This window comes from Sciurus vulgaris (genome assembly GCF_902686455.1).
Source record: "Sciurus vulgaris genome assembly, chromosome: 17".
Lineage (NCBI taxonomy): Eukaryota > Metazoa > Chordata > Mammalia > Rodentia > Sciuridae > Sciurus > Sciurus vulgaris.
In genome coordinates this window covers 44,043,026-44,066,548 of record NC_136478.1, presented here as the reverse complement: position 1 = coordinate 44,066,548, position 23,523 = coordinate 44,043,026, and the positions used below count along the sequence as shown (strand labels likewise).

Genomic DNA, 23,523 nt, shown 5'->3' with positions numbered 1-23,523 from the left:
GAATGCCAAAAAACCCAAGAAATGAAATAAAAATACCCCATAAATCTCCTTTCCTGAATAATCAATGTTAACCTTCTGGTGATTTTGTTGTTTTTTAATTTTAGTGCAAACATGCACATGGGTTTTTATCACAAAAATTTTTAATTCACAATCCCTCAGGTATTTTGCCATGCCGTCAAATGCTGATTTTTAGTGTGATTTTTTTAAGAGAAAAACTGATTTTTATAATATAAATTTCTAATAACTCCATAAACATTCTTTAAAAATTCTCTGCTAAATATTTCATATTAACTCAAAATATGCTTACTCCTGGGGTTGGACATTTTTCAGTGAAAGCACTTTGAATTTCAAGTGTGACTTTACTTTCCTAAGTACAAATATTCAAGTCACTTCAATGATTCAGCTTCTGTAAGGTGAGGATGGGTGGAGGAACACCAAACATTTGTAAATGGAGTTTACCAGAAATAGTTGTGGTACCTGCACAGTTTATTTATGCATTTTTTTTTTCCTGATAACAAAGGATGGAGAAAATCCCTGATTCTTTTTTCTTTTTTTTTTTTTTTAATAAAGCTCCAACATTTATTGTGTCAATGTTAAGCACACTTTTTAAAAGACAACAGAGAATGTGTAGAAACAAGGGGTTGGGGGCGGGTTCATGCTCATTTCCACAATAAGGGTGATTAGGATGGCTGGTTTCAAAAGGGGATATAGCTCAGGACAGCCATGGTCCGAGGGCCTCTGTATGGGACTGATTCACTGTTCCAATGTGGGTGGTTTTGTTTGTTTGTTTGTTTTTCTTTTACTTTTTATTTAAAAATATAAATAAAATGGCACTGCAGGCCCAGGCTGGAAGGACTCCGCAGGATTCTGTCTTCGCACAACGGCTTCTTGGAGGCTACTGTCAGAAAACATCACAAACTAGCAGCGACCACGCTGACGTCGGCTGGGTGGCACACGTCCACCCCAGCCCTTGGGGCTTCAAATTTTCTCAGAACTTAAGGGCTCCCGAACTTCCATCCGAAAACTGCCACACATCTTGAGCTCTCTGGGTCCTACGCCGAATGGGGGGGTGTGAAGAGCCCGCGGGTCAGGGGACTTCCGTGCTCTGTGCGTGTCGCAGGAGAAACCATGCACTGGTGAATGGCTGTTTGCAGGCTGTACCCGCGTGGCTGCTGGCTCTCTTTACAGACACCCTGCGGGGCGAATTCTGCACTCGCCCCAGGCGCGGGGATTAGAGCTCCGTGCGCGGAGCCAGGGGAGGACCGGCCCCTCCAGAGCCGAAGTTTATCTGCTGTGCGTTCCTGTTTGGGGCAAATTCCTCAATCGTCATCCTCTGGCGTGGCCTGGATGCCAACCTCCACGGGATTGGGTGCTTTTTTCATCTCGATTGGTGAAGGGGAAGTTGGCTGATCCACAGCTTTTTCTAAGCAGAGGCTGCCATTGCATTGTTTTCGTTTGTGCTCGATAAAAATAAAAATGTCCCCCAATGGGAAGGTCATCTGGCATTGCCCACAGGCGAGGAGGTCATGGTCCCCTTCAGGAGCTCCCAGCGGGCTGTGGTCTGGTTCATCATCTGTAAGAATGGCTTCAAGAGGTTCCGCTGGCCAGGATGTAACTTCACACCGCCCGCGCCCCGTCTGCTCCGCATCCCGGTGCTGCCGCTTGGGTCTACTGTTCTTGATTTCTTAGGACGGGGCGCTATGCCGTGAGGTGGGACTGTTACACCCTCATTATACAGATGGGCACATGGAGGCTCAGAGAGGGCTTTGGGGCCCATGAGAACCCAGGGCTGCCTCTCTGCTTCGGAGAATCCCAGGCACAGACTAAGTCACTGTAAACTTGCTCAGGAAGACACCTGACTTTAAAAGCAGGTTAGGATAGACTCCCCCCCATTTCCTCAACACGTTTACAAGCTGGACAAATGCGTACTGAGGGATTGGGGACAAGTTTCAATCCAGAGACTGCAGAGTTAGGCCAGTTAACCTACACGGACTTTTTTTTTTTTTTTTTTTTTTGTACTGGGGATTGAACCCAGGAGCGCTTCACCTTCACCACCAAGCCACAAACCCAGCCCTTTTTATATTTTATTTTGAGACAGGGTCTTGGTAAGTTATGTAGGGCCTCAAGAAATTGTTGAGGCTGGCTTTGAGCTTGTGCTCCTCCTGCCTTAGGCTCCTGAGCCCCTGGGATTACAGACCCCTGAGATTACCCAGCCTAGAGGGACTCATGTATTAAAAAATATATAATGTGTATCACATTAAGTAGTGTTTTAGAATTCTGGTTTAAAAAGTAAAGTGTTAGAGTATTCAGTATTTTAGAAATTCCTTTATTAGTTTTTGTTTCAAAAAATAATAAATGATTTTTATAAAATTGTTTTAAACATTATAAAGCTTTATATTTCTCTTCCTCTCAGCCCCACCCCAACTCTCCTCTTCAAAGGAGTCTTTCATGGGAAATAGGTATGTATTCTTATTATAAAAACAAAACCACTTTAGCTCAATGCTCCACTCTTTTTCACTGAACAACAAATGATGATGTGACATATCTGTACTCTGTAATACATTGCAACAGTTTTTTTAAAAAGTAGATTCAGGACTGGAGATATAACTCAGTGGTAAAGTGCCCTCCTAGTATGCATTAGGCTCTGGGTTCAATCCCCAGTACAACCAAAAGATAAAAAAGTAGATTCACATACACTGACTTAATAATAATAATATATGGTTAGGTGACGACAAGTTGTAAAGCAGTCTTTAAAGCATGATTCCAAGGCTGGAGATGTAGCTCAATGGTAGAGTGTTTGCCTAGCATGTACAAGGCCCTGGGTTCAATCCCAAGCATTGTGTGAAGAAAAAAAAGAAAAAAGAAAGACATGATTCCATTAAATGTATATAAATATATAAAAAACATGTACATGTCAACCTTGGAAAATCCAAAAAGGATGTTTAATAGCCTGTGTTAGGGGTTTGGAGCCGATCGTGGGGAGGGGGATTACTGGGGAGTAGATCATGGAACACTTCCACTTATGAATTTTTATAAGCTTTTAAATGGAAAGGTTACAAATTATTTTTGCTTTTCCAAAAGCTGCCCCCCACCATTCTCTTAAACATTAATTTGAAAACTGTAAATCATTTCTTTAAAAAGGTCAGTGAATACTAAGTTATAATTAGAAAGGAACCAGAAGTTCTGATGTGCTACTGCACAGTAGGGTGAATAGAGATGACAGTATATTCCAAAAAGCTAGAAGGAAGGATTTTTGAATGTTTTTGCTATAAAGGAAAGATAAATTGGCTGGGGACGGTGGCACACACCTGTAATCCCAGCGGCTTGGGAGGCTGAGGGAAGAGGATGGTGAGTTCAAAGCCAACCTCAGCAAAAGTGAGGTGCTAAGCAACTCAGTGAGACCCTGTCTCTAAATAAAATACAAAATAGGGCTGGATGTGTGGCTCAGTGGTCAAGTGCCCCTGGGTTCAATCCCTGGCACGCACCCCTCCCCAAAAAAGAAAGAAAAGATAAACCGGGCATGGTGGCACACCATGGTAATCCCAGAGACTTGAGAGGCTGAGGCAGAAGATCACAAATTCAAGGCCAGCATGGGCAACTTAGCAAGAACCCTGTCTCGGAATAAAATAAAAAGGTCTGGATTTTGCTCAGTGGTAGAACATCCCTAGGTTCAATTCCAGGTACTGCAAAAACAACCAAACAAATATCTAAGGAGATAGTTATATTTACCCTTATTAGGTCCAAGGCTTAGCATCTATGCATTTCATTTCACTTATTTATTTTTTAATTAATTTTTTTTATTTTTACAGACTGCATTTTGATTCATTGTACACAAATGGGGTACAACTTTTCGTTTTTATGGTTGTACACAATGTAGATTCACACCATTCATAGGGTAATACTGTCTATTTCATTCTACTCTCTTTCCTTCCCCCATCCCCTCCCACCCCATCTTCCTCTACACCATCCAAAGTTCCTTCATCTACCCCCCCCACACCCCCTTGGTATATATTGTTATCCACTTATCAGAGAAAACATTCAGCCTTTGATTTTTTGGGCTTGGCCTATTTCACTTAGCATGATATTCTCCAACTTCATCCGTTTACCAGCAAATGCCATAATTTTTCTTCTTTGTGGCTGAGTAATATTCCATTGCATATGTATACCACAGTTTCTTTATCCATTCATCAATTGAAGGGCATCTTGGTTGGTTCCACAATCTAGCTATTGTGAATTGAGCTGCTATGAACATTGATGTGGCACTATGCAGTCATTTTAAATTCTTACCATAAGTTGCTTACAGAGAAAACAAGAGTTAAAATGTAACTTCCCCTTCTCACCTCTCATTAACCACCCCACTGGACCTTATGCAAACCGTCCAAACCGCCCTATAAAATACCCCAGAGCTAAGTTCTTCCTACCTCTCTCACCTTCCCAAGGGATGGTCTTTGTCAGACCCTGACAGGCAAATAAACTTTCTACGCGCAGATCAGCTCTCTTGGTTTCTGCGTTGCTCATCTGCATCGAGTTTCCTTTCACTTAGTGCTGTGACTCCGGTCGGCTCCCCTTACTCTAAGGGTTTGAGCTGCGCGGGGACCCGATCCGACCCGCTTCGGAGACCAGGCCTCCATCTAAGGGAACGCTCTCCTCCACATCCCTTCACCGGCCTCATTCGGTAAGTGGCTCCTCCCTCGGCTTTGGTTAAACAACCCGCCAGGACCTGGGAAGTGACCGTTGAGCACCCAGCACCCCGAGGCTCTCCCCGGGTCGGGGGAACCCCCAGCCACGATTCTTGATTCTTGATTCTTGCAACTGCGGCTGAATCCCTTTACTGATTGCTGGGGGAGAGCTCCGGGCTGACGGGGGGACTCTTCCTGAGAGGACTGTCCCTTGCGAGAGCCACTGTCATTCCTGGGTCTGTCTCTACAAAGCCCCAGCGCCCGGCACCCAGACACGTGCAGGCTTAGTGTGATGCTTACCCAGCGGTGGTGACGACCACTTGGGACCCGTCCTTCACTCAGGTGATTCCCTAGGGGTCAAGGGACACCTCGCCTCTATATTCACCAATTCCTCTCTCACAATGGGCAGCTCACTCTCAGTCCCCAACCACCACCCTCTGGGTTGCCTCTTGGCTAACTTAGAGTCCCTCCACCTCACCCCCGACCTCACACCAAAAGAACCTGTCCGTCTATATAATCAAAGTTGGCCATCCTGTACTCTAGATAATAACACCAAAGGTCGCTTAAGGGCACACTAGATCCCGACACTCTTAGGGATCTTTTTAACCTCTGTGAGCACTGGGGAAATGGAAGCAGATCCATTATGTTCAGGCTTTCTCTTTCCTGCAAGAACACTTTATTCCAGCATCTCTTACTTTGCTGCACCCTCTCCCACCCTGTGCCTCTACTCCACCATGTTACCTAATAGTTCCCTATGCCACGAAACACAATGTCACTCAGCCCATACAGAGCCAACCCGGCAGCTTCTTCCTCTGTGGAAACTCCATTCTTCCCTGCCTGACGCTCCCTATTCCCCTCGTCTGCCTCCCTGTCCTCCACACACCGAACATAACCATAGACTCTGAGGGGGAGGTCGAATTGGCCCTCTCTTCCCGCTCCTGGACTCCACTTCAGTGTCCCAGACGCAAAAGAGCAATCCTTGCCCCAGTCCTCACTGGGTCAGGCATACTGGCAGCAGCTGGTGCGGGGATGGCAGGAATAGGTAGGACACCCATCTTTACTATAAACTCTCCCAATGAGGACATTAAACGAGTGGCAGATTCCCTAGAGTCTCTTCAAATCCAAGTCACCTCCTTAGCCAATGTGGTTCTCCAAAATAGGAGAGCCATTGACTTACCCACAGCAGAGGAGGGAGGCACCCCCTTTTTTAGGAGAGGAATGCTGTTACTTCGCCAACAAATCTGGAATCATCCAAGGAAAAGTAAATGAACTCCCGGGAGAACATCAAAAAATGCCGCCGGATCGGCAGCAGACTCCTCCCTGGAACCTTGTAGGCCAAACTCTTCCCCTGGCTGCTCCTGCTGATGGGGCCTCTCTTTGCAATCGTCCTACTACTCTTTTTTTTTTTTTTTTTTTTTTTGCGGTGCTGGGGATTAAGAACCCAGGGCCTTGTGCTTGCGAGACAAGCGCTCTACCAACTGAGCTATATCCCCAGCCCAGTCGTACTACTCTTAACAGGACCTTATCTTATAAGGGTTTGAGCTTATAAAATAAGCTTATAAATTACTGTAAACACTGTGCAAGATCGAATACAGGCATTCACTAATCAGACTGTAAACCAACTCTTTATGAGCCAAAATAGCCACCTTCCCAATGTCCCGGCCTAAATCTTCTTCGCCCCCATTCAGATCTCAGAAGTCAGAACGAATGACACTCCTTATCACTATGTTCAGGCCTCGTCTTTTCTCTCACCCCGCTTTGTGTCAATCCTAGTCCCCTGCATGGTTCTCCTTGCTTGCTCTCCCTTAACCCTATCACCTGCCAATCCTAACGACTTTCCCTCTTTCCATCGTTCTCTTTTCTACCCTCCTCCTGGAGGAGATGGAGAATTTGAGCTGCCACCCAAGCACACGCAAACAGGACACCTAGAATCAATCCCGCTCATCCTGTTGGAGCTCTCACAAGTCCCAGAGGACCCCAACTGGGATTACCAAACCAGTGGCCACACACTAAGAGACCAAATGGTTATTTATCTCCTGGCAAAACTTAAAAATGCCCCAATCAGCTATCTTTAACACTGCTTTTAAGGTTTTAATAATAGACAAAAACAACAAAAATGGACAAAGGGAAGAGAGATAAGGCTAAATTTCAACTTTTGGCACAAGTCCTGCATGGCAAACCCAAGGGTATAACCTCTGACAAGGGGCACTGTAAGACACTTCCCAGATCTTCATGTGCTAATCCCAGACCACCACTCAGTCATGCCCTAAAATGCAAAAGGAACAAACACTGGGAAGTAGATTGTACTTTCACCCAACAAGGCGAGGGGCCAAACCTTCTCTCTTCCTCCTCCCTAATTCACCTCACTGGGTTGGCTTCTGGGGATTGAGCGTGCCCAGAACTCTCTGCCCCCACGACCATCACCCACTGGAAGCCCAGGGTAACTGCCACTGTTGAAGGTAGGCCAATCTCTTTCCTCATTAACAGGGGAGCAACCTTATGCAGTGTTAAAGGAACTCATTTTACCCAATCTTTTTAGATCATACCTCATTGCCCCACTCCCTTATTGGGAAGTGACCTCCTCTCAAAGCTCCAAACTTCCCTCACCCACCCCAGCAGCTACGGATCTCTCTCCCTCCTCTGCTTACCAATCCCTCATTTTCCCTTACACACACGCACCCTTGTTTCTTTCTTTGGTCCCAAGTTACCCACAGGGCTTAACCTCAGGAGTTTTGGGACAACAGAAAGGACTCTCCTTTGCTCCTGTGGGCTATCTCTCCAACCGGCTGGGCCGTACCCACAGCGGCTGGGTTCCCTGTCTCTACGCTCTCACAACGGCCATACTAACCTTAGCTTTTTAGTTCCCTGTCTCTTCAGGTGCCTCCAAGAAACCATTCTGGAGAGAACCAAGGTCTTCACCAGTTAATCAACCAGATGATCCTTGGGGAATACCAACACTTGTCCAGAGATGATGACCACCTCTACACGTTGCCACTGCCTCCAGATTCAGGCCCTCCTCAGCATCCTAACCACCTCCCACACCCCTTAGAATGTTGACGAGGATCTGAATTAGGGGACAATGCCCCCGCTCCAGCTGGAAGTAGCTAGAAGAGCAATGTTCGCCCGCATTCCCAAGGGGTCCAATATAAAACAAAAAAAGGGGGAATATTAGGTCGTTAGCATCTATGCAGTCATTTTAAATTCTTACCATAAGTTGCTTACAGAGAAAACAAGAGTTGAAATGTAACTTCCCCTTCTCACCTCTCATTAACCACCCCACTGGAACATCCCCTTACTTGTCTGTCCCATCAGCCCATCCTAAGTTCTTACCCAAGCAGCTCATACCAGCTCATGCGACCTTATTCAAGCCGTCCAAACCGCCCCATAAAATACCCCAGAGCTAAGTTTTTCCTGCCTCTCTCGCTTTCCCAAGGGATGGCCTTTGTCAGATCCTGACAGGCAAACAAACTTTCTACATGCGGATCTGCTTGCCTGGTTTCTGTGTTGCTCACCTGCATCGGGTTTCCTTTCAACCCTGATTTAAGTATTATACCATGTGTATCAAAACATCACATGGCACCTCATAAATGTATATGATTTTTATGTTTTTTTAATTTCAGTTTTAAAATTTTTTAATTAAAGAAAAAAGGATGAAGTTCTGCTAGACCACCCCTACACATGTATCTATAGGGATAAAACTAATGTATATAGTTTCCAACTTTTTTCTACACTGTCTATTTTCTTTTTTGTTGTTGTAGCTACTGGAGATTGAGCTCAGGGTCACTTTACAGCCGAGCTTCATCCCCAGTCCTTTTATTTTTTATTTTGAGACCGGATCTTGCTGAGTTGCTAAGGCAGCCTCAAACTTTCTATCTTCCTGGCTTGGCCTCCTGAGTTGCTGGGATTTCAGATGTACACGGCTTTTACTCAGTATTTCTGAGAGTTTTTTCAATGCTGACACATAGAGTTCTCATTCATTATTTTGTACTACCTTGAGGTATTCTAGAAATGGACATAGCGTAGCTAACTTAACCAGTCTGCTACTAATGGGTATTTTGGTTACTGTAACAAACTTCCTCATATGTGCCTTCTAATTATTGATGCCATTATGACATCTTTTTGTATCAACTTATACAGAACTGTCTTCTTTTTGATAGCCATGGAGAATTCCAGTGTAAGGAAATGAATTATATAAGCTGTTCTCTGATGATGGATGTTAGGTTGTTTTAGATTTTCACCCTAATAATGAACTCCTCGATCATTACAATTTTTAAGGTATATTTTATTTTTGATTTTTTTTAGTTGTAGGTGGACACACTGTCTTTATTTTATTTATTTATTTATTGATGTGGTGCTGAGGATTGAACCCAGTGCCCATGCATGGGAGGTAAGCACTTTACCACTGAGCCACAACCCCAGCCCCAAGATATATTAAAAAAAAAAAAAAAATTATAGACCATCTGCAGACCAGTGGAGTAAATGGGGACCCAGAGAGCCCTCATTTGATAGGACAGAAAGCCAAGCCCTTCTGGCCAGGCGTAGTTGCTGCATAATGGCCAGAGGATGGGGCTGATTCAGGGAAGACAAAAAAGGGATGTTGAGATTCTGTCAACTTGCTTTGGAGAACTTGCTGGAAGCTATAATCCCAAGAATATGTCTATCACTTGTATGTCTCAACAGGCCTTGTAATAAACAAGTCCCCTCCTCAGCACCATCACTGAACACATCCTTAGCCCCATTATCTATCCAGGTGCCTTCTCTTCCCCAGCCACAGGATGAGCCAATATCTACACAAAGACTGTGAGACTTAAGTCTTGACCTTGACTAAGCCTATTTGGAGAAAGGCCCTTCCTCAATCCTGTGTTGCTGAGCTATAAAGATAAAAGTCTAGTGTTGCTGTAGAAATCCTCTCTGAGAACACAGCAGGTCTTCTGTGAACCCTAGATTGAACTCCTGGATCCAGACATGCCTGAAGCCAGCCCTTTGGACTCTGTCATGAACCAATAAATTCCATTTTGTTTCATTCAGTGCGAGTTGGAATTCTGCCTGCTCTATCAGAAAAGCTCTTGTTCGTTCACCCTCGCTCGAAAAGAAAACGAATTCATTCATCAATCAATCAGTCAGCATTTATTGAAAAATCTGGTCCATGTTTAGTCCTCGACTGGGTAATGATGGGGACAGTGAAGTGGTCATTATAGAACGTGTCCCTCCTCTCATGGCAATCCTAGTCTACCAGAACATAAACAGAGAATTAAATGGAGTTTAAACAGCAGGAATGGCAATGACATGCCATGACGAAGCTCAGGGAAGTCCCTGAGGACAGGACTTTTAAGGTGACACGTGAAAGATGGGCTGAGAATCAGCCTGGTGATGTGTGGTTGAGGGCGAAGAGCCCAGGCACGCAAATCGAGAGGTTTGGGGGACACACCTAAGGCTAGTAGGACTTAGAACCCTGGAAAAGAATCTTGGGACTGGAAGAGGGGAAGGGCGAGGTTCCCCTGAAGGCCCGAGCTGCAGGGTGAGGACACCGAGGTGCGTCTGCGGCCTGTCCTTGTTCCTCAGAGCGTGGTGTAGAAATACATGGCAATCAGCATCACGGGCAGCTGGGTGAGGAGGCAGTGAGGTGGGGCGCCCCGGCCGACACCCCCATCCCGCCCGGCCCCTGGGCTCCCCCCTCTCACCGTCCACATGAGGAGGGCAAACCCAAACCACGAGATGCCCCAGGTGTAGCTGTCGATGGCATGGCCAATGTGCTCGAAGCAGCCCTGGCAGGGGGACAGTGGGGCTTGAGAAGGTGCCCTGGGAGGCTGGGACAGTCACCATGCGCCCTTGGAGTACTACTTGGCTACTTCTGGCCCTGAGTCTTGGTCTCCCCACCTGTGCCATGGGATCATGGTGATGTCCACCTCCCAGGCAGATTTTGGGGAGCGGGGAGGGGAGGTTGAACCCAGATCCTGGGAGGGGAGGTGCCGCCCTGGTGGCGGCCCTGATGTGCCAGTCCAAGGGTGATTTTGTATGAAGCCCACTTTCCATGCCGCCTACAAGTCCCAAGAGTCTGAAATTCACCCTTAGGTTCAGCCTGGTTCCTTCACCTGCCCATTTAGAGATGGGGCTGAGTGGGGCCAGAGTGCCACACAGCCTGGTTCCTTTACCTGCCCATTTAGAGATGGGGCTGAGTGGGGCCAGAGTGCCACTGCCCCAGCCTGGCAGCAGCCACAGGCTCAGGGTGTATGTCCTGGAGTCACAGCTGGCCAAGCGGGGCGCCGACTTTGCCATTTTTCCATGGTAAGGCCTTCATATTATTCTGACCCACTGAGCCTCACTTTTCCCATCTGTGAAGTGGCCACAAGAACTCCATGACATGATGCATGGAAGCACTCTGCACAGAGTTGGGGCTTGAGAAATGGCTGTCCTGTTCTGACCCTGGTAATGATTCTTCGCATCTGGGCTCCCCAGTCCCTGACACCTGACCTAGGACACACCATTGTAGGGTCCCAGGCAGCCAAAAGCAGTTAGTGGAACCAGTTCTCTTCTTGGTCTACCTGTCTCTGACCTGGTCTTGTAGTAAAGTACCTTGTTGGTTCCCAACTGCCTGAAATCCATTCCCAGCTCACTAGTGACTGACCTCTCCGTTTTATCATCTGTAAAATGGGGTAATTATAATCTCTACCTCATAAGGTTGTCATGAGGATTAAATAAGCCGGAAAGCACTTAGAAGATTGTTTTGTACAAAGGAAAGGCTTGGAAAATGTGGGTGGTTATTGATGCTGTGCTTCTTGTTACTCTCATTTCTGGATAGCCTGAGGTAAGTTGCAGGTGCCAGGTTGGGACAACAAGGGAGAGAGAAGAGAGAGAGGAAGCCAGAGAGGGGAGGAGGAGAGGGAAGGAGAACAGATAGTGGGAAGGAAAGAGAGAAAGACACAGAGAGGCTGCCAGGCTCCGTGGTACACACCTCTAGTCCCAACAACTGAGGACACTGAGGCAGGAGGATCATAAGTTCAAGGCCAACCCAAGCAACTTAGCAAATCCCCTGTCTCAAATTTTTAAAAATAGAAAATAAAAAGGGTTGGGGATGTAGCTCAGAAGTACGGTGCCTCTGGTTTCAATCCCTGGCAAAAGAAAGAAAGAAAAACCCCAGAAAGGAAGTGTTGGGAGAAAGCAGAGACCAGGAACGGATGAGTAGACAGATACAGCAAAGGGAAAGGACATACCTTAGTGAACAGGTAGTCTACATGTCCCACGCGGCAGCCCTTTTCATTGAGGGGGATGAAGTTCCCTGTCCGGCGGCAGCACAACGGAGGCCAGGGGAACACCACCTCTGGAGTGGCCGCCCTGAAGGTCGATGTGTAGTTTACCCAGTCCATTGGACCAGATGTGCCACAGCATTCTTGCTGGAGAGAAAGTTGAGGGTGAGGTAGGCTGGGGCTCAGAGAGGACAACCACTTGCCTGAGGTCACACAGCAGGGAGAGGCAAGTTTGGCCTTTGCCACAGTTGGACTCAACTTATTTGGGTCTTGGGGCTCAAATTGTGTGTGTGCGTGTGTGTGTGTGTGTGTGATTCTCTGTATGTGAGTGAGCAAGAATCACTGGTATTTGTTCCAGGATGAGGAGACTGATGGGAGATTTGGATCAAACACAAACTCATGATTTATTTTAAAAATTCTTTTGTCAACAACTATGTCAACAAATAGACACCAAAAGGCAGAGGGTGTTTAATTGGGGCCCCTGAATGAAAAAAAGATGAACTTGGGCATCCTTCAAACATGGCTCAGCTCCTGGCCAGCTGTCAAGTTTGGGCTGAGTTGGGACCTCACTTTCCCTGATGAGCTCATCTTCTTCCTCCTCTCCTGCGGTATCATCTTGGATTTACTTATGAGCGTGGCTTCTGGAACCTGGTGACCTGGGGTTGACTCCTTCCAGTTCTAGGACTGACCAGCTGTGAAGCCTCATTCAAATGGCCAGTCCTTCAATCTCTTGCCTCAGTTTCCTCAGTGAGAAAAAACTGATCTCCTGCTCGGAGGGGGTTATAAGGATCGAATGAGCTGTCAAAGTGTTTTGAGGGCCAGGGTTGAGATCAGTGGCAGGGCACTTGCCTAGCAGGTGTGAGACCCTGGGTGTTTTGAACAGTGCAAAACAAAAGTTAGTGATCCATTCATGATGGTTCTCATTGATATGATTACCGTGCAGACAATATGGATTCAGGCTGTCGGGTTCAAAGCCCAGCTCTGCCACTTACCAACCGTATGACCCTGGCCAAGTGACATTTCCTTTTTGGGCCTGTTTACTCTCTGGCAAAGGGAGATGAGCAGAGCGCCCTTCCGCTGGTAGGGACCCCGTGAATGGACGCCTTTGAAGACTCATTCGTCTACAATTGGGCCTGCGCCCTGCCCACAGAGCCAGGCCCGCCCGGGAGCCCCTCTCCCACCTCAATCATGATGCGGTCCCAAAGGCGGGTCAGTTCCTGGCCCTGGTCGGTGTCTGCGCTGTAGAAGGTGAGCATCTGCTTGGTGATGAGGGACGGGTTGGACACCATCTGCGGAGGACGCGGAAGAGCAGGAGCCCGCGGGGCTGGGTGGGGAAGAGGTCGCCCTCCACCCACTCCCGGGACCCTCACCACTCCCGCTGCCCCCGCCGCCGGGTCGCCCCTCCCCAGGCCTGGGCTCACGTAGTCGCGGTGGGTGTAGGACGTGATGCAGGAGGCGCACTCGAAGATGTAGACGATGAGCATGAGCACCAGGTACTGGGGAGAGACGCAGGTCAGGACGGTCAGGACCCCTGGGTAGAGAGGGCATGGGGGCAGCTCGGGGTAGAGAGCTGGGTGTGACCCTGGGTTCCATCCCTAACGCTGTGGATGGGGAGAGGGGAAGAAACAGGACTTTTAAAAGCAGTGTAGGCCAGTGTGAACGACCACACCTAGTGATGGCCCGTGGGAGCTAACTGCACAAGTCCTTCAGCTTTTCTTTTCTTTTTTTTTTCTTTCTTTCTTTTTTTTTTTTTGGCAGTGCTGGGGATTGAACCCACGGCCTTGTGCTTTCGAGGCAAGCACTGTACCAACTGAGCTATCTCCCCAGCCCCACAGCTTTTCTGTATACTTAAAATATTTTGCAATAAAATATTAAGGGAAATGAAGTAACTACAAATATACAATGTATTCCCCAAAGTTAACTGTTGACTTGGAATCAGTAAAATAAATGTCTACTATGAAAAAAAAAAAAAAAAAAAAGGCCGGGTGCAGTGGTGCAGGTCTGTAATCCCAGTGGCTGGAGAGGCTGAGGCAGAAGGATTGTGAGTTCAAAGCCACCCTCAGCCACTTAGTGAGGCTCTGTTTCAAAATAAGAAATATATATACAAAAGGGGGGGGGCTGGGGATGTGGCTCAGTGGTTAAGCACCCCTGGGTTCAATCCCTGGTACAAAAATAAATAAACAAGCAAATAAATAAAAAGATATTATTAAGACAACCAGGGACATTATTTAAGCATAGACTGAGTAGTGGAGGATAGGAAGGAATTAGGGGTCATTGTGCACTGGTGTACCAATGTCATAAAATGGGAAAAAATCCCAAAAGTTAGTGTTTCATGAAAATTCTCCTGTCCTCAGCCCTTACCCTCAGGGCAACAGGACGCTGGGTGCGGATGTGCCAGCTCCATTGCTGAGAGATGGGTCAATATCACGAAACACACCCACCTGCTTTCAAACAATGTCCTTGTCCCACACAGAAATGTGCACTCAAGTAATTTATAGGTAGTGACTCTGAGTCTAGAAAGTGCTTCAAAATACCCCAGGAAGAAAAAAATGTGGCCAGGTTGAGGGTAGAGTGGAGGGGACAGTGTGGCAGTCTCTTGCTCTTTGGAAACTGGGCGATGATAGGTTCACGGGGCTCAGAATGCCGCTCACTCTGGTCTATGTTTGAAATTTTCCATAATAAAACATTTTAAAATTCTATTTTAGTTAAGAACAAACTGAAAAGGGAGCCAGACACAGACATGTATGTATTTTTTAAACTGATTTGGTGATCTTTTAGGTCTTTGATTACATTGCTATGCTAGAAAATTAAATATAGGATAAGAAAAAAAAAAAAAAGATGAAAGAAAGGAGGGCGAAAGGAGGAAGGCAGGGGAAGGAAGGCCTTCCACAGGCCCATCTTATGCAGGAGGAAACCACAGTCCCCCAGGCCAGCGATGGGCCACTTCTCAGGCCCTGCCCGTCCCCCTACCTGTCTGCCCGCTGGCTCCCTGGCTTCCTCCCTCCTTGGCTGGGCCCCTGTGGCCTCAGAGCCTGTGCCTTTCTGTTCCCTCCCCTTGGAATGCTCTTCCTCCACGTGCTCCTGGCTCACTCCCTCACCTCCTCAGAGCTGTGCTTTCTCGGCTGTGAGATCTTCCCTTTCCCTCCCCAGCTCTTCCTCGTTGCTCTCTTAGGTTAAGGGCTTTTACGGTTTCCTCACTGTTGTGCCCCCAGTGCCTAGCGTGGGGCTTGGCACGGCTTCCTGCTCAAGAAACACTGGCTGACTGAGGAAGTGGCTGCTCCTGAGACTCCAAAAGACCCTCTGCCATCCAGCGGGCACAGCGCCGCCTCTCTTCCCACAGGGTCTGCACTGGGATCCCTGCTCTCCTAGTTACCTGGGAGAGGCCATGGGCCTCTGAGACTCAGTTTCTTCATCTGGTAAATGGATTGAAAAGCACTGACTTTAAGGGCTTCTGGGAGGATAGAGAGAGCTCATTTGCCAAACTGCTTGTCCTCATGTCAGGCACGCGAGCTGCTCTTGGCAAGTGTGCGTTATTGTCGGCAGAGATTAAGGGCATGGGCTCAAGAGCTGGACTGCTCAGGCTTCAACTGGCTGTGTGAGCCTGCATAAGCGACTTCACCTCTCTGAGCTACAGCTTCAATTTCTGTCAAATAGGGTCACAGTGATGACAACAGTCTCGTGTGGAGCTGTGAGGAATAAATGAACTAATCCATGATTAGCTCCTGGCACCAGGCGGTCGCTCATACGTGGGGCTCCGATCCTAGCCTGTGCTAAGATCATCCTGCTGTACAGAGCTGCCCCCCACACCCCGTTCTCCAGTTTTCTTCACACAATGGGGGTAACAGGGCCCCTAGTTTAGAGGGTTGTGGGATAATCACATGGAACAACGCCCACGAGGTTCTGAGTGAGGCACCATGCAGGATTCATGCGTGGCCATGGTCGCGGTTGTTATAACTCTGCAATGGTGCTGTCCACACCCATCTGTCCCCACCCCACCCCTCTCCTGGGGCCTCACCGTGAGGATCATGGACCGCCGGCGGCAGAGCGCTGCTCCCACACCAAAACTGGCCACCACGAAGAAGGAGAAGCCACAGAAGATGGCAATCCAAGCGCCAGCAAAGACGTCATCCTTGCCCGAGACGCCCATCAGTGGGTACACCCGGTATTGGTCAGCTGTCACCCATACAGTCTCAGCAAACAGGGCCAGGCCTGACAGCTGGACAGGGCAGCTGGTTAGGAAGGTCTGCACAGGGCTGGCAGCCCAGCTCCACGAACCTCCATGAGCAAGTCCTTCCCTGAGTCAGAGGCTCCCCTGCCATCTTGGTAAAGAGGGTACAGAGTGGCAAAGCCCTTGTCACCTATGAGCAGGGATGAGACTGGGTAGAGGCCAGGAGGGAAGGGAGGGCCTAGCCAGCCCCCAGCCCCCATATCCCAGCTGCCAGTTGCTTCAAGGATAAAAGGAGATGCCAATGCAAAGCCCAGAGCACATGACTGGCACAGACAAGCTGCTTAGTCATGCTGCCTTCCTTCAGCTGCGCTGCTAGTCGCCAAGGAGGGGAAGCGATGGCCACGGCCCTAAAAATGACAGGTGCATCAGCCTTTCGGTCCAGCGATTCCACTGCCAGCAATCAATCCCACAGATACATCTGCCCGTGCAGGAAAACCACAACCCACAAAGCTGTTCCCCGCAGGACATGATGAGACCAGGAGGCCCTACAGTGGAGTGGAGTGCAGTTGTCAGAGGCGCCTGGGGACTCTCTGAGGCCTCATATGCATTAGCTTAGAGTGTGAGCAGGAGAAAATGGGGGGTGCAGAGTAGGATGTGGAATGAGCTACATTTGGAGCAAGAAAGGGAGAAAATAGGTTTATATACATGTATATGCATGCATATATATGAATACATATGTATGTATGTATATTCCTATTTGCTTACAGAAATACTGGAGAAATGAAAAATCTGGCTCCCTCTGGGGGTGCATGGAGAACAAGGAGGGAGAAAGGCTTCTCCGTGGACAACTTGGACAACAATAAAAACTAACATGTACAGAATGCCACACTCAACTGTGTTGCAGGCATTGGTCCAAGTATCTGCCTTCTGTGTGGTAATCATTTTTATTACCAGCTGTAGTGTCCTGTGGTTGTTCTGGTCAAAGCAAATAGTAACCAGGTGTGCCCAACTCTACTCCAAGCACAGGAATTCAAGAACTCATTCTGTCCTCACAGCGTTCCTGTTTTAGCTCCATTCTCCTGATGAGAAAACTGAGGTCCAGAGAGGTTGTATCATTGGACCCAGGTCTCACAACTAGACAGTGGCAGAGCTGGGATCTGAACCCAGGCTGCCTGGCTCCAGAGCCATGTGCGAGCACCATATATTTAAAGACAACATTAATTAAAAGACATTGTATGGTTTTGGGGTGTAGCTCAGTAACAGAGCACTTGCTTAGCATGCCTGAAGTCCTGGGTTCCATCCCAGCCCCAAAAAGTATAAGAAAAAAAAATATTCATTTTGTGGGCCTCTTGTGTGCCAGGAAGTCACTCTGTGACTGTAACTAGTATTTATTGAGCACTTTTTCCTGAGTTGAGGGTCATACATGGATTAATCTCTACAACAATCCCTACAACAGACAACCTATAGCTGAGGAAGAGGAGGCAAAGAGGAGTCAGGTTGCCCTCCAAGGTCACAGCAAGGGGAGGCAGAGCTAGGGTTTGAGCCAGGCACTCTGACTGGAGGCTAAGCCCTGGCTCACTGCACAGTCCTGGGCCCTCAGCCCCCACCCAGGCTCAGGGCCACCACCTCCCCCCACACACCCACTGGGCCATGTCTCACCAGAATGATGATGTTGCCCACCACCAACAGCCCCACCACAACCGGAGATCCCTTCTCTCCGTCTGCTGCTGCAGAAGCCATAGTCCTGGGTGGACACATGGGCAGAGATGAGGCCAGGCAAAGCCAGGAAGGGAGGGGGCCCAGCAGGACTGCCCGTCTCCATTCCACATCCAGAGGCCTCCCAGCTGCCCAAGGATGCTCAGCATTTTTGCAGGGGCACAGCTGTACCCATGTGCCCAGCCTCCCACAACCCTGCAGTGAGCCTTTTGCAGCAGAGGAAACCTAGGCTCAGGCTGGGCAGTCACTGGCTAGATCTCAGCCTCAGCCCCTCCCAGCGCCCCCTGCCCAGTCCAGACTCCCAGAGCCCCCGCCTCACCTTCTCTGCCCAAAGCCTCTCTGGTCAGCCCCACCCACAGCAGCTCCCTAAATATGCTCAGGCCCCTCCTTGGGCCAGTCTCCAAGGAATGGAGGAAGCTTCTGGAGGAGGGGACAAGAAGTCCAGAGTGCAGACCAGAATGGGAGAACAGATTTTATGAGCTCCCGCCATGCAAATGATTTATAGACCTGAAATTCTAGATTGTGCTAATATCTGGCCATCTGGGCAGGGTAATGTGCCCCTGGCCTCTGGTTCCCAGGCTGCAGTGGTGCAGGAGGAGGGTGGGGGGCTGAGTACACCACCTGATATCCCACCTGATATCTAGGACATGGGCTTTCTTGGGAGCCTGAACCAGCTTCTTGTCAGGTCCATCTGAGGCAGGTGGCTTCATTGCTCTGAACCAGGAGCCCAGTTGGGAGAACCAGGCAAGGACCCAGGGACCCCCAACTCCTGTCCTAGCAGGCAGAAAAGGAGGACAGAGCCAGACCAAAGCAGGGTGATGGGGGAGGCCATCAGGGGTGAGGTGGAAGGCATGCTTAGGAGACTGATTATAGAGGCTGTGGGCTGAGGAGAGGATGATGTGTGAGATGAGTGTAAGGGGGAAAAGGAGTGTGTCAGCAAAAAGGAGGGGACCAGCTGGGGTGGGGGGTGCAAACCTGTAATCCCAGATGCTGGGGAGGCTGAGGCAGGAGGATCATGAGTTCAAAGCCAGCCTCAGCAAAAGCGAGTTGCTAAGCAACTCAGTGAGACCCTGTCTCTAAATAAAATACAAAATAGGGCTGGGCATGTGGCTCCGTGGTGGAGAGAGCCTCTGGGTTCAATCCCCGGTACCAAAAAAAAAAAAAAAAAAAATCAACCAACTCAAAAAAAAAGAAAAACAAAAGAAAAAAGGAGGGGTACATTGAATGGGTTTAGTGTAAGAAAAAGTACCCCCCCCACACACACACCATAGCTGGAAGTTTCTTCAGGCTGCAGAATCAAAAGAGATCTAGGGATGGCCCACCAGTAGTTTCAGGAGGCTGAGGCAGGAGGATCGCAAATCCGAAGTCAGCCTCAGCAACTTAAAGAGTCCCTGTCTCAAAATGAAAAATAAAAAAGAGCTGGGTTGTAGTTTATCTAGCCTGAGTGTTGGCCTGGCATGTTTGAGGCCCTGGGTTCAATGCCCAGCCCTGGGATTGGGCGGGTCGGGAGGGAAAGAGACCTAGAATCAAATGCTAGCTCTGCCTCCTCAGTGCGGCGCGACCTGGCGTGTTCATCTGCAAAATCGGTGCTCTCAGAGCACGTGCGCAGGCGGCGGTGGGAACTGAGTGAAGACACTTTGCAAGGGACAACGCTGCAAGTGGCCGCACCAGCCTCGCCGCTGCGCTCCCGAGAGCCCCATGTTCTCTCCTCTGCCGCCCTCTAGTGGCGCAGTGCTGATTCCGCAGACGAAAGTGTTGACTTGGAGCCCCGAGACCTTCCCTTGACTTTCTCAGCCCAGAGCATTTGTCTTCTCTGCGAGTCCACCTTCCCCACCTCATGCGAACAAACTGCATTTAACGTTCCATCGTCAATATGCCCGCCTCAGCGACTGAGTGAGACCCTGTCTCAAATTAAACGGGGCTGGGGATGGAATTTAGCGGTAGAACGCTTTTGGGTTCAATCTCCTGTGCCAAGAAAAACAAACAACAACGAAATAAAAAGACACTGGCTTGGTTAGTAAAGTGCATGAGATGTTTTCCAGTGAGAATGGTTAATTTGGTTGTGTCAATCCACTTGAGTTAAACTAGTTTTTCTCTTTAGATTTACATTTATATTAAGGGGCAACAAGAAAATTTAAATAATAATGTGTATGAACTGTTAAGTATATCTTACAAGTTTTGACTTAAATAATTTACGAAACAACAGAGCCTTGCCATTCATCTGAAATGTTTAATTTTCAAATAGTCAGCAACTCTTAGTATTTGCAAGTCATATAAAAGGTCTAATAAAAGCAAAACAGTTGTCATCTATGGGGCATTAATATGCCACCAGTCATAAAGGGCTGCATTTTGTTTTGCAGCATGAAACAAGTGTTCTTTGATTTTGGGCTTGGATTTTCACTATTATTTCTCACTGTTCACATGTCAGTATTCCAAAGAATAAATGTGAAGTGTTAATTGTTGCCTTTTAAAAACTACAATGTCATTCTCCAAAGCTAAACATATGACTACCCTATGACCCAGCCATCTGTCCCTGGGAATTTCCCCACTTCTGTTGATCAAATGTGGTGAATGTAACTCAGAATATTCCCAAACTGGAAACCACTGAAATACCCCTCAATGGTACAGGGGAGCCGGGCATGGTGGCACACTCTGTAATCTCATTGGCTGTGGAGGCTGAGGCAGGAGGATTGCAAGTTTGAAACCTCAACTTAGCAAAGCCCTAAGCAACTTAGTAAGACCCTGTCTTAAAATAAAAATATAAAGGACTGGGGATGTGGTTAAGACCCTCTAGGTTCAATCCGCGGTACCAAAAAACAAAAAAACAAAAACAAACAAAAAAAATAGTATATAAATAGGTGTCTATACATACAATAGATAATATTCAACAATAAAAGAGAATGAACTGCTGATTCATATAACTTCAGGGATGAATTTCAAAAGCATTAGGCTAAACTGAAAAAAGACAATCCTCAAAGACGGCAATTGCGGGGCATGTTGGTGCACACCTGTAATCCCAGCGGCTCAGGAGGCTGAGGCAGGAGGATTGCAAGTTCAAAGCCAGACTCAGTAAAAGCAAAGCAACTCAGTGAGACCCTGTCTCTAAATAAATACAAAATAGGAATGGGGATGTGGCTCAGTGGTTGGATGCCCCTGAGTTCAACCCCCGGTACCCCCCCAAAATTTCTGAGGCTGGCTTTGAACTTGCAATCCTCCTGCCTAAATCTCCTAAACTGCTGGGATTACAGATGTGCCTGGCTGTAATTACCGCGCCTTCTGTAATGCAGTCTTATGGTATCATGGAGACATGGAGAAAGACTCTTTTTGAAGCAACTGTCTCCTCAATGTCTTTCCAACCTTGTGTAGAGTGGACCTCAACAGGCTCAGCATTTGACTAGATTTTTATCACAGATTTTCATTGTATTTTTTTTTTTTATATTTTTGTGGTGCTTGGAGTGTGTTTATTTTTAAGATGACATGCTATGTTTTGTTTTTCATTTTCAGTGGTGAAAGCTTTCTTAACTTTTTTATTATAAAATAATTCAAGCATACAAAAACATAATGTAATAACTTATATTTTATTTAAATACTGATATACTTACCACTGGGCTTTGTCAAATCTAAGTATTTTTCTACATTCACTGCAATTTGTCTTTTGGTTTTTGTTTGTTTTTGGGTATTGGGGATATGGCTTAACCACTAAGCCATATCCCCAGTCCTGTTTATTTTATTTTACTTTATTTTATTTTATTGGGGTACCAGGGATTGAACCTTCCACATTCCTTCCATCTTCTTTTTTAAATTTCAGGTGTCAGGGATTGAGTTAATTCCACACCCTCAGCAATTTAGCGAGACCCTGTCTCATAATAAAATATAAAAATGGGCCGAGGATGTAACTCAGTGGTAGAACCCCCTACGTTCAATCCGCAGTACCTCAAATACTGGCAAGGATGTAGAGAAGAGGGAACTCGTACATATTCTTGGTGAGAACTAGCACAACCATTATGGAAGACACTATGGAGGTACCTCAATAATTGCAAACAAAACTGCTGTATGATCTAGCTGTCCCACTTCTAGGCATATATCCAAAGAAAAGGAAATCAGTATGTAAAGAGATGTGTGCACTCTCGTGATTATTGCAGCATTGTTTATCAGACATGTGCGTGCATGATGCCAAGGATTGAACCCAGACCCTTGGGCATGTTCAGCAAGTGCCCTACCCCTGGTTTATATTCTCAGCCTTGTTGCAGCATTATTTACAATAACCAAGATATGGAATCAACTGATGTGTCCATTGACATGAATGGATAAAGAAAATCAATCTCTCTCTACACACACACACACACACACACATACACACACACACACCCTGTTGAGCCTTAAAAAAGAAATTGGTCCTGTTGTTTGTGAGAACAGGGATGGGGTGAAGCTGGAGAACATTATTCTAAGTGAAATAAGTCAGGCAGAGAATACAAACCCTGCACTTTCTTACTTACATGTGGACTTTTAAAGGATTGAACTCACAGAGAAGTAGATCTGTGGTTGACATGGCTTGATGGAAGGGAGACAGAAAGATTTTTGTTAAAGGGTATTGAGTTCCAGCTAGACAGGATGAACAAGTTCTGGAGGTCTATCTGCAGCGGGGTGACTGTAGTTAATAATGAATTGTATACTTGAAATTGCTAAGAGAGGAGATCTTAAATGTTTTACCACAAAAAATAAGTATGTGAGGTCACGGTCATGGGTATGTTAATTAACTTGATTTAATTATTTTACAAAGTATACACATATCACAACATCCTGCTATCTACCATAAATAGATATACTTTATTTGTCAATTACGTCTTAATGAAAGTTGAAAAAAATAAAATAAAAATCAGCAAAGGATTAGAATTGACATTTCTCCAAAGAAGACAGATGGGTAGCCAATAAACAAATTAAAGGAAGCTTGACATCACTTTGTCATCAGGTAAATACAAGTTGAAACTATAATGAGATGCCGCTTCATGGCACTCACTGGGACAGCTATTATCAAAAAACAGGGAAAATAAAAAAAGTTGGTAAATACATTGAGACCCTGGAACCTTCATACATCGCTGGGGGAATGTAAAATGGTAGCGAAGCTGTGGAAGACAGTTTGGTTGTTCCTCAAATAGTTAAACACAGTGTTACATGGCCCAGTTACTCTACTCCTAGGTATATATGCAAGATCATTGAAAATACACATTCACACAAATATGTATATATGGATGTTCAGAGCACCCTCATTCATGATATCCCCAAAGTGGAACCAACCTAAATGTTGATCACCTGAAGAATGAATAAAAAATATGTGGCATATGCATACAATGGAATATTATTCAGTCATAAAGAGGAATGAAGGACTGATTCTTCTTACAACATGGACAAAATGTTATGCTAAGTGAAGGGAGCCAAATGCAAAAGGTCATACATATAGCACATGATTCCATTTATATGACATGTTCAGCCCAGGTAAATCCACAGGGATAGAGAATAGATTAGTTGAGTGTAGTGGCATACACCTGTAATCCCAGAGGCTTGGGAGGCTGAGGCAGGAGGATTGCAAGTTCAAAGGCAGCCTCATCAAAAGTAATTGGTAAAGTGCTTGCTTAGCATACACAAGGCCCTGGGTTCAATCCCCAGCACCGCAAAAAAAAAAAAAAAAAAAAAAAAAAAGCAAGGCCCTAAGCAACTC

The 23,523-nt window shown here is 46.8% G+C and overlaps 1 protein-coding gene and 1 pseudogene across 4 annotated transcripts; both read right to left on the bottom strand.

Annotated features, from left to right (window-relative positions):
* Positions 1–978: 978 nt before the first annotated feature.
* On the bottom strand, positions 979–6,945 carry LOC306647457 (B-cell lymphoma/leukemia 11A-like; annotated as a pseudogene). The gene is made up of 2 exons: positions 6,889–6,945; positions 979–1,684 (listed from the first exon to the last, which is right to left on the bottom strand). The product of its transcript is annotated as a B-cell lymphoma/leukemia 11A-like (transcript).
* Positions 6,946–9,819: 2,874 nt separating this feature from the next.
* Positions 9,820–19,194, bottom strand: UPK1A (uroplakin 1A). Of its 3 annotated transcripts, XM_079119737.1 has the most exons (10): positions 19,074–19,194; positions 18,783–18,883; positions 18,441–18,576; positions 17,751–17,835; positions 15,939–16,139; positions 13,345–13,419; positions 13,105–13,212; positions 11,891–12,070; positions 10,361–10,444; positions 9,820–10,282 (listed from the first exon to the last, which is right to left on the bottom strand). In XM_079119737.1, the coding sequence occupies exons 3-10, from the start codon at positions 18,515–18,517 to the stop codon at positions 10,238–10,240; spliced, it is 855 nt and encodes a 284-aa protein (XP_078975863.1). In that variant the 5' UTR covers positions 18,518–18,576; positions 18,783–18,883; positions 19,074–19,194; the 3' UTR covers positions 9,820–10,237. The 3 variants fall into 3 exon arrangements, with proteins under 3 accessions (XP_078975863.1, XP_078975864.1, XP_078975865.1); XM_079119738.1 differs by lacking the exon at positions 19,074–19,194 and having other exon boundaries at positions 18,783–18,899; XM_079119739.1 differs by lacking the exons at positions 18,441–18,576; positions 18,783–18,883; positions 19,074–19,194 and adding an exon at positions 18,127–18,212.
* Between the last annotated feature and the right edge of the window lie 4,329 nt (positions 19,195–23,523).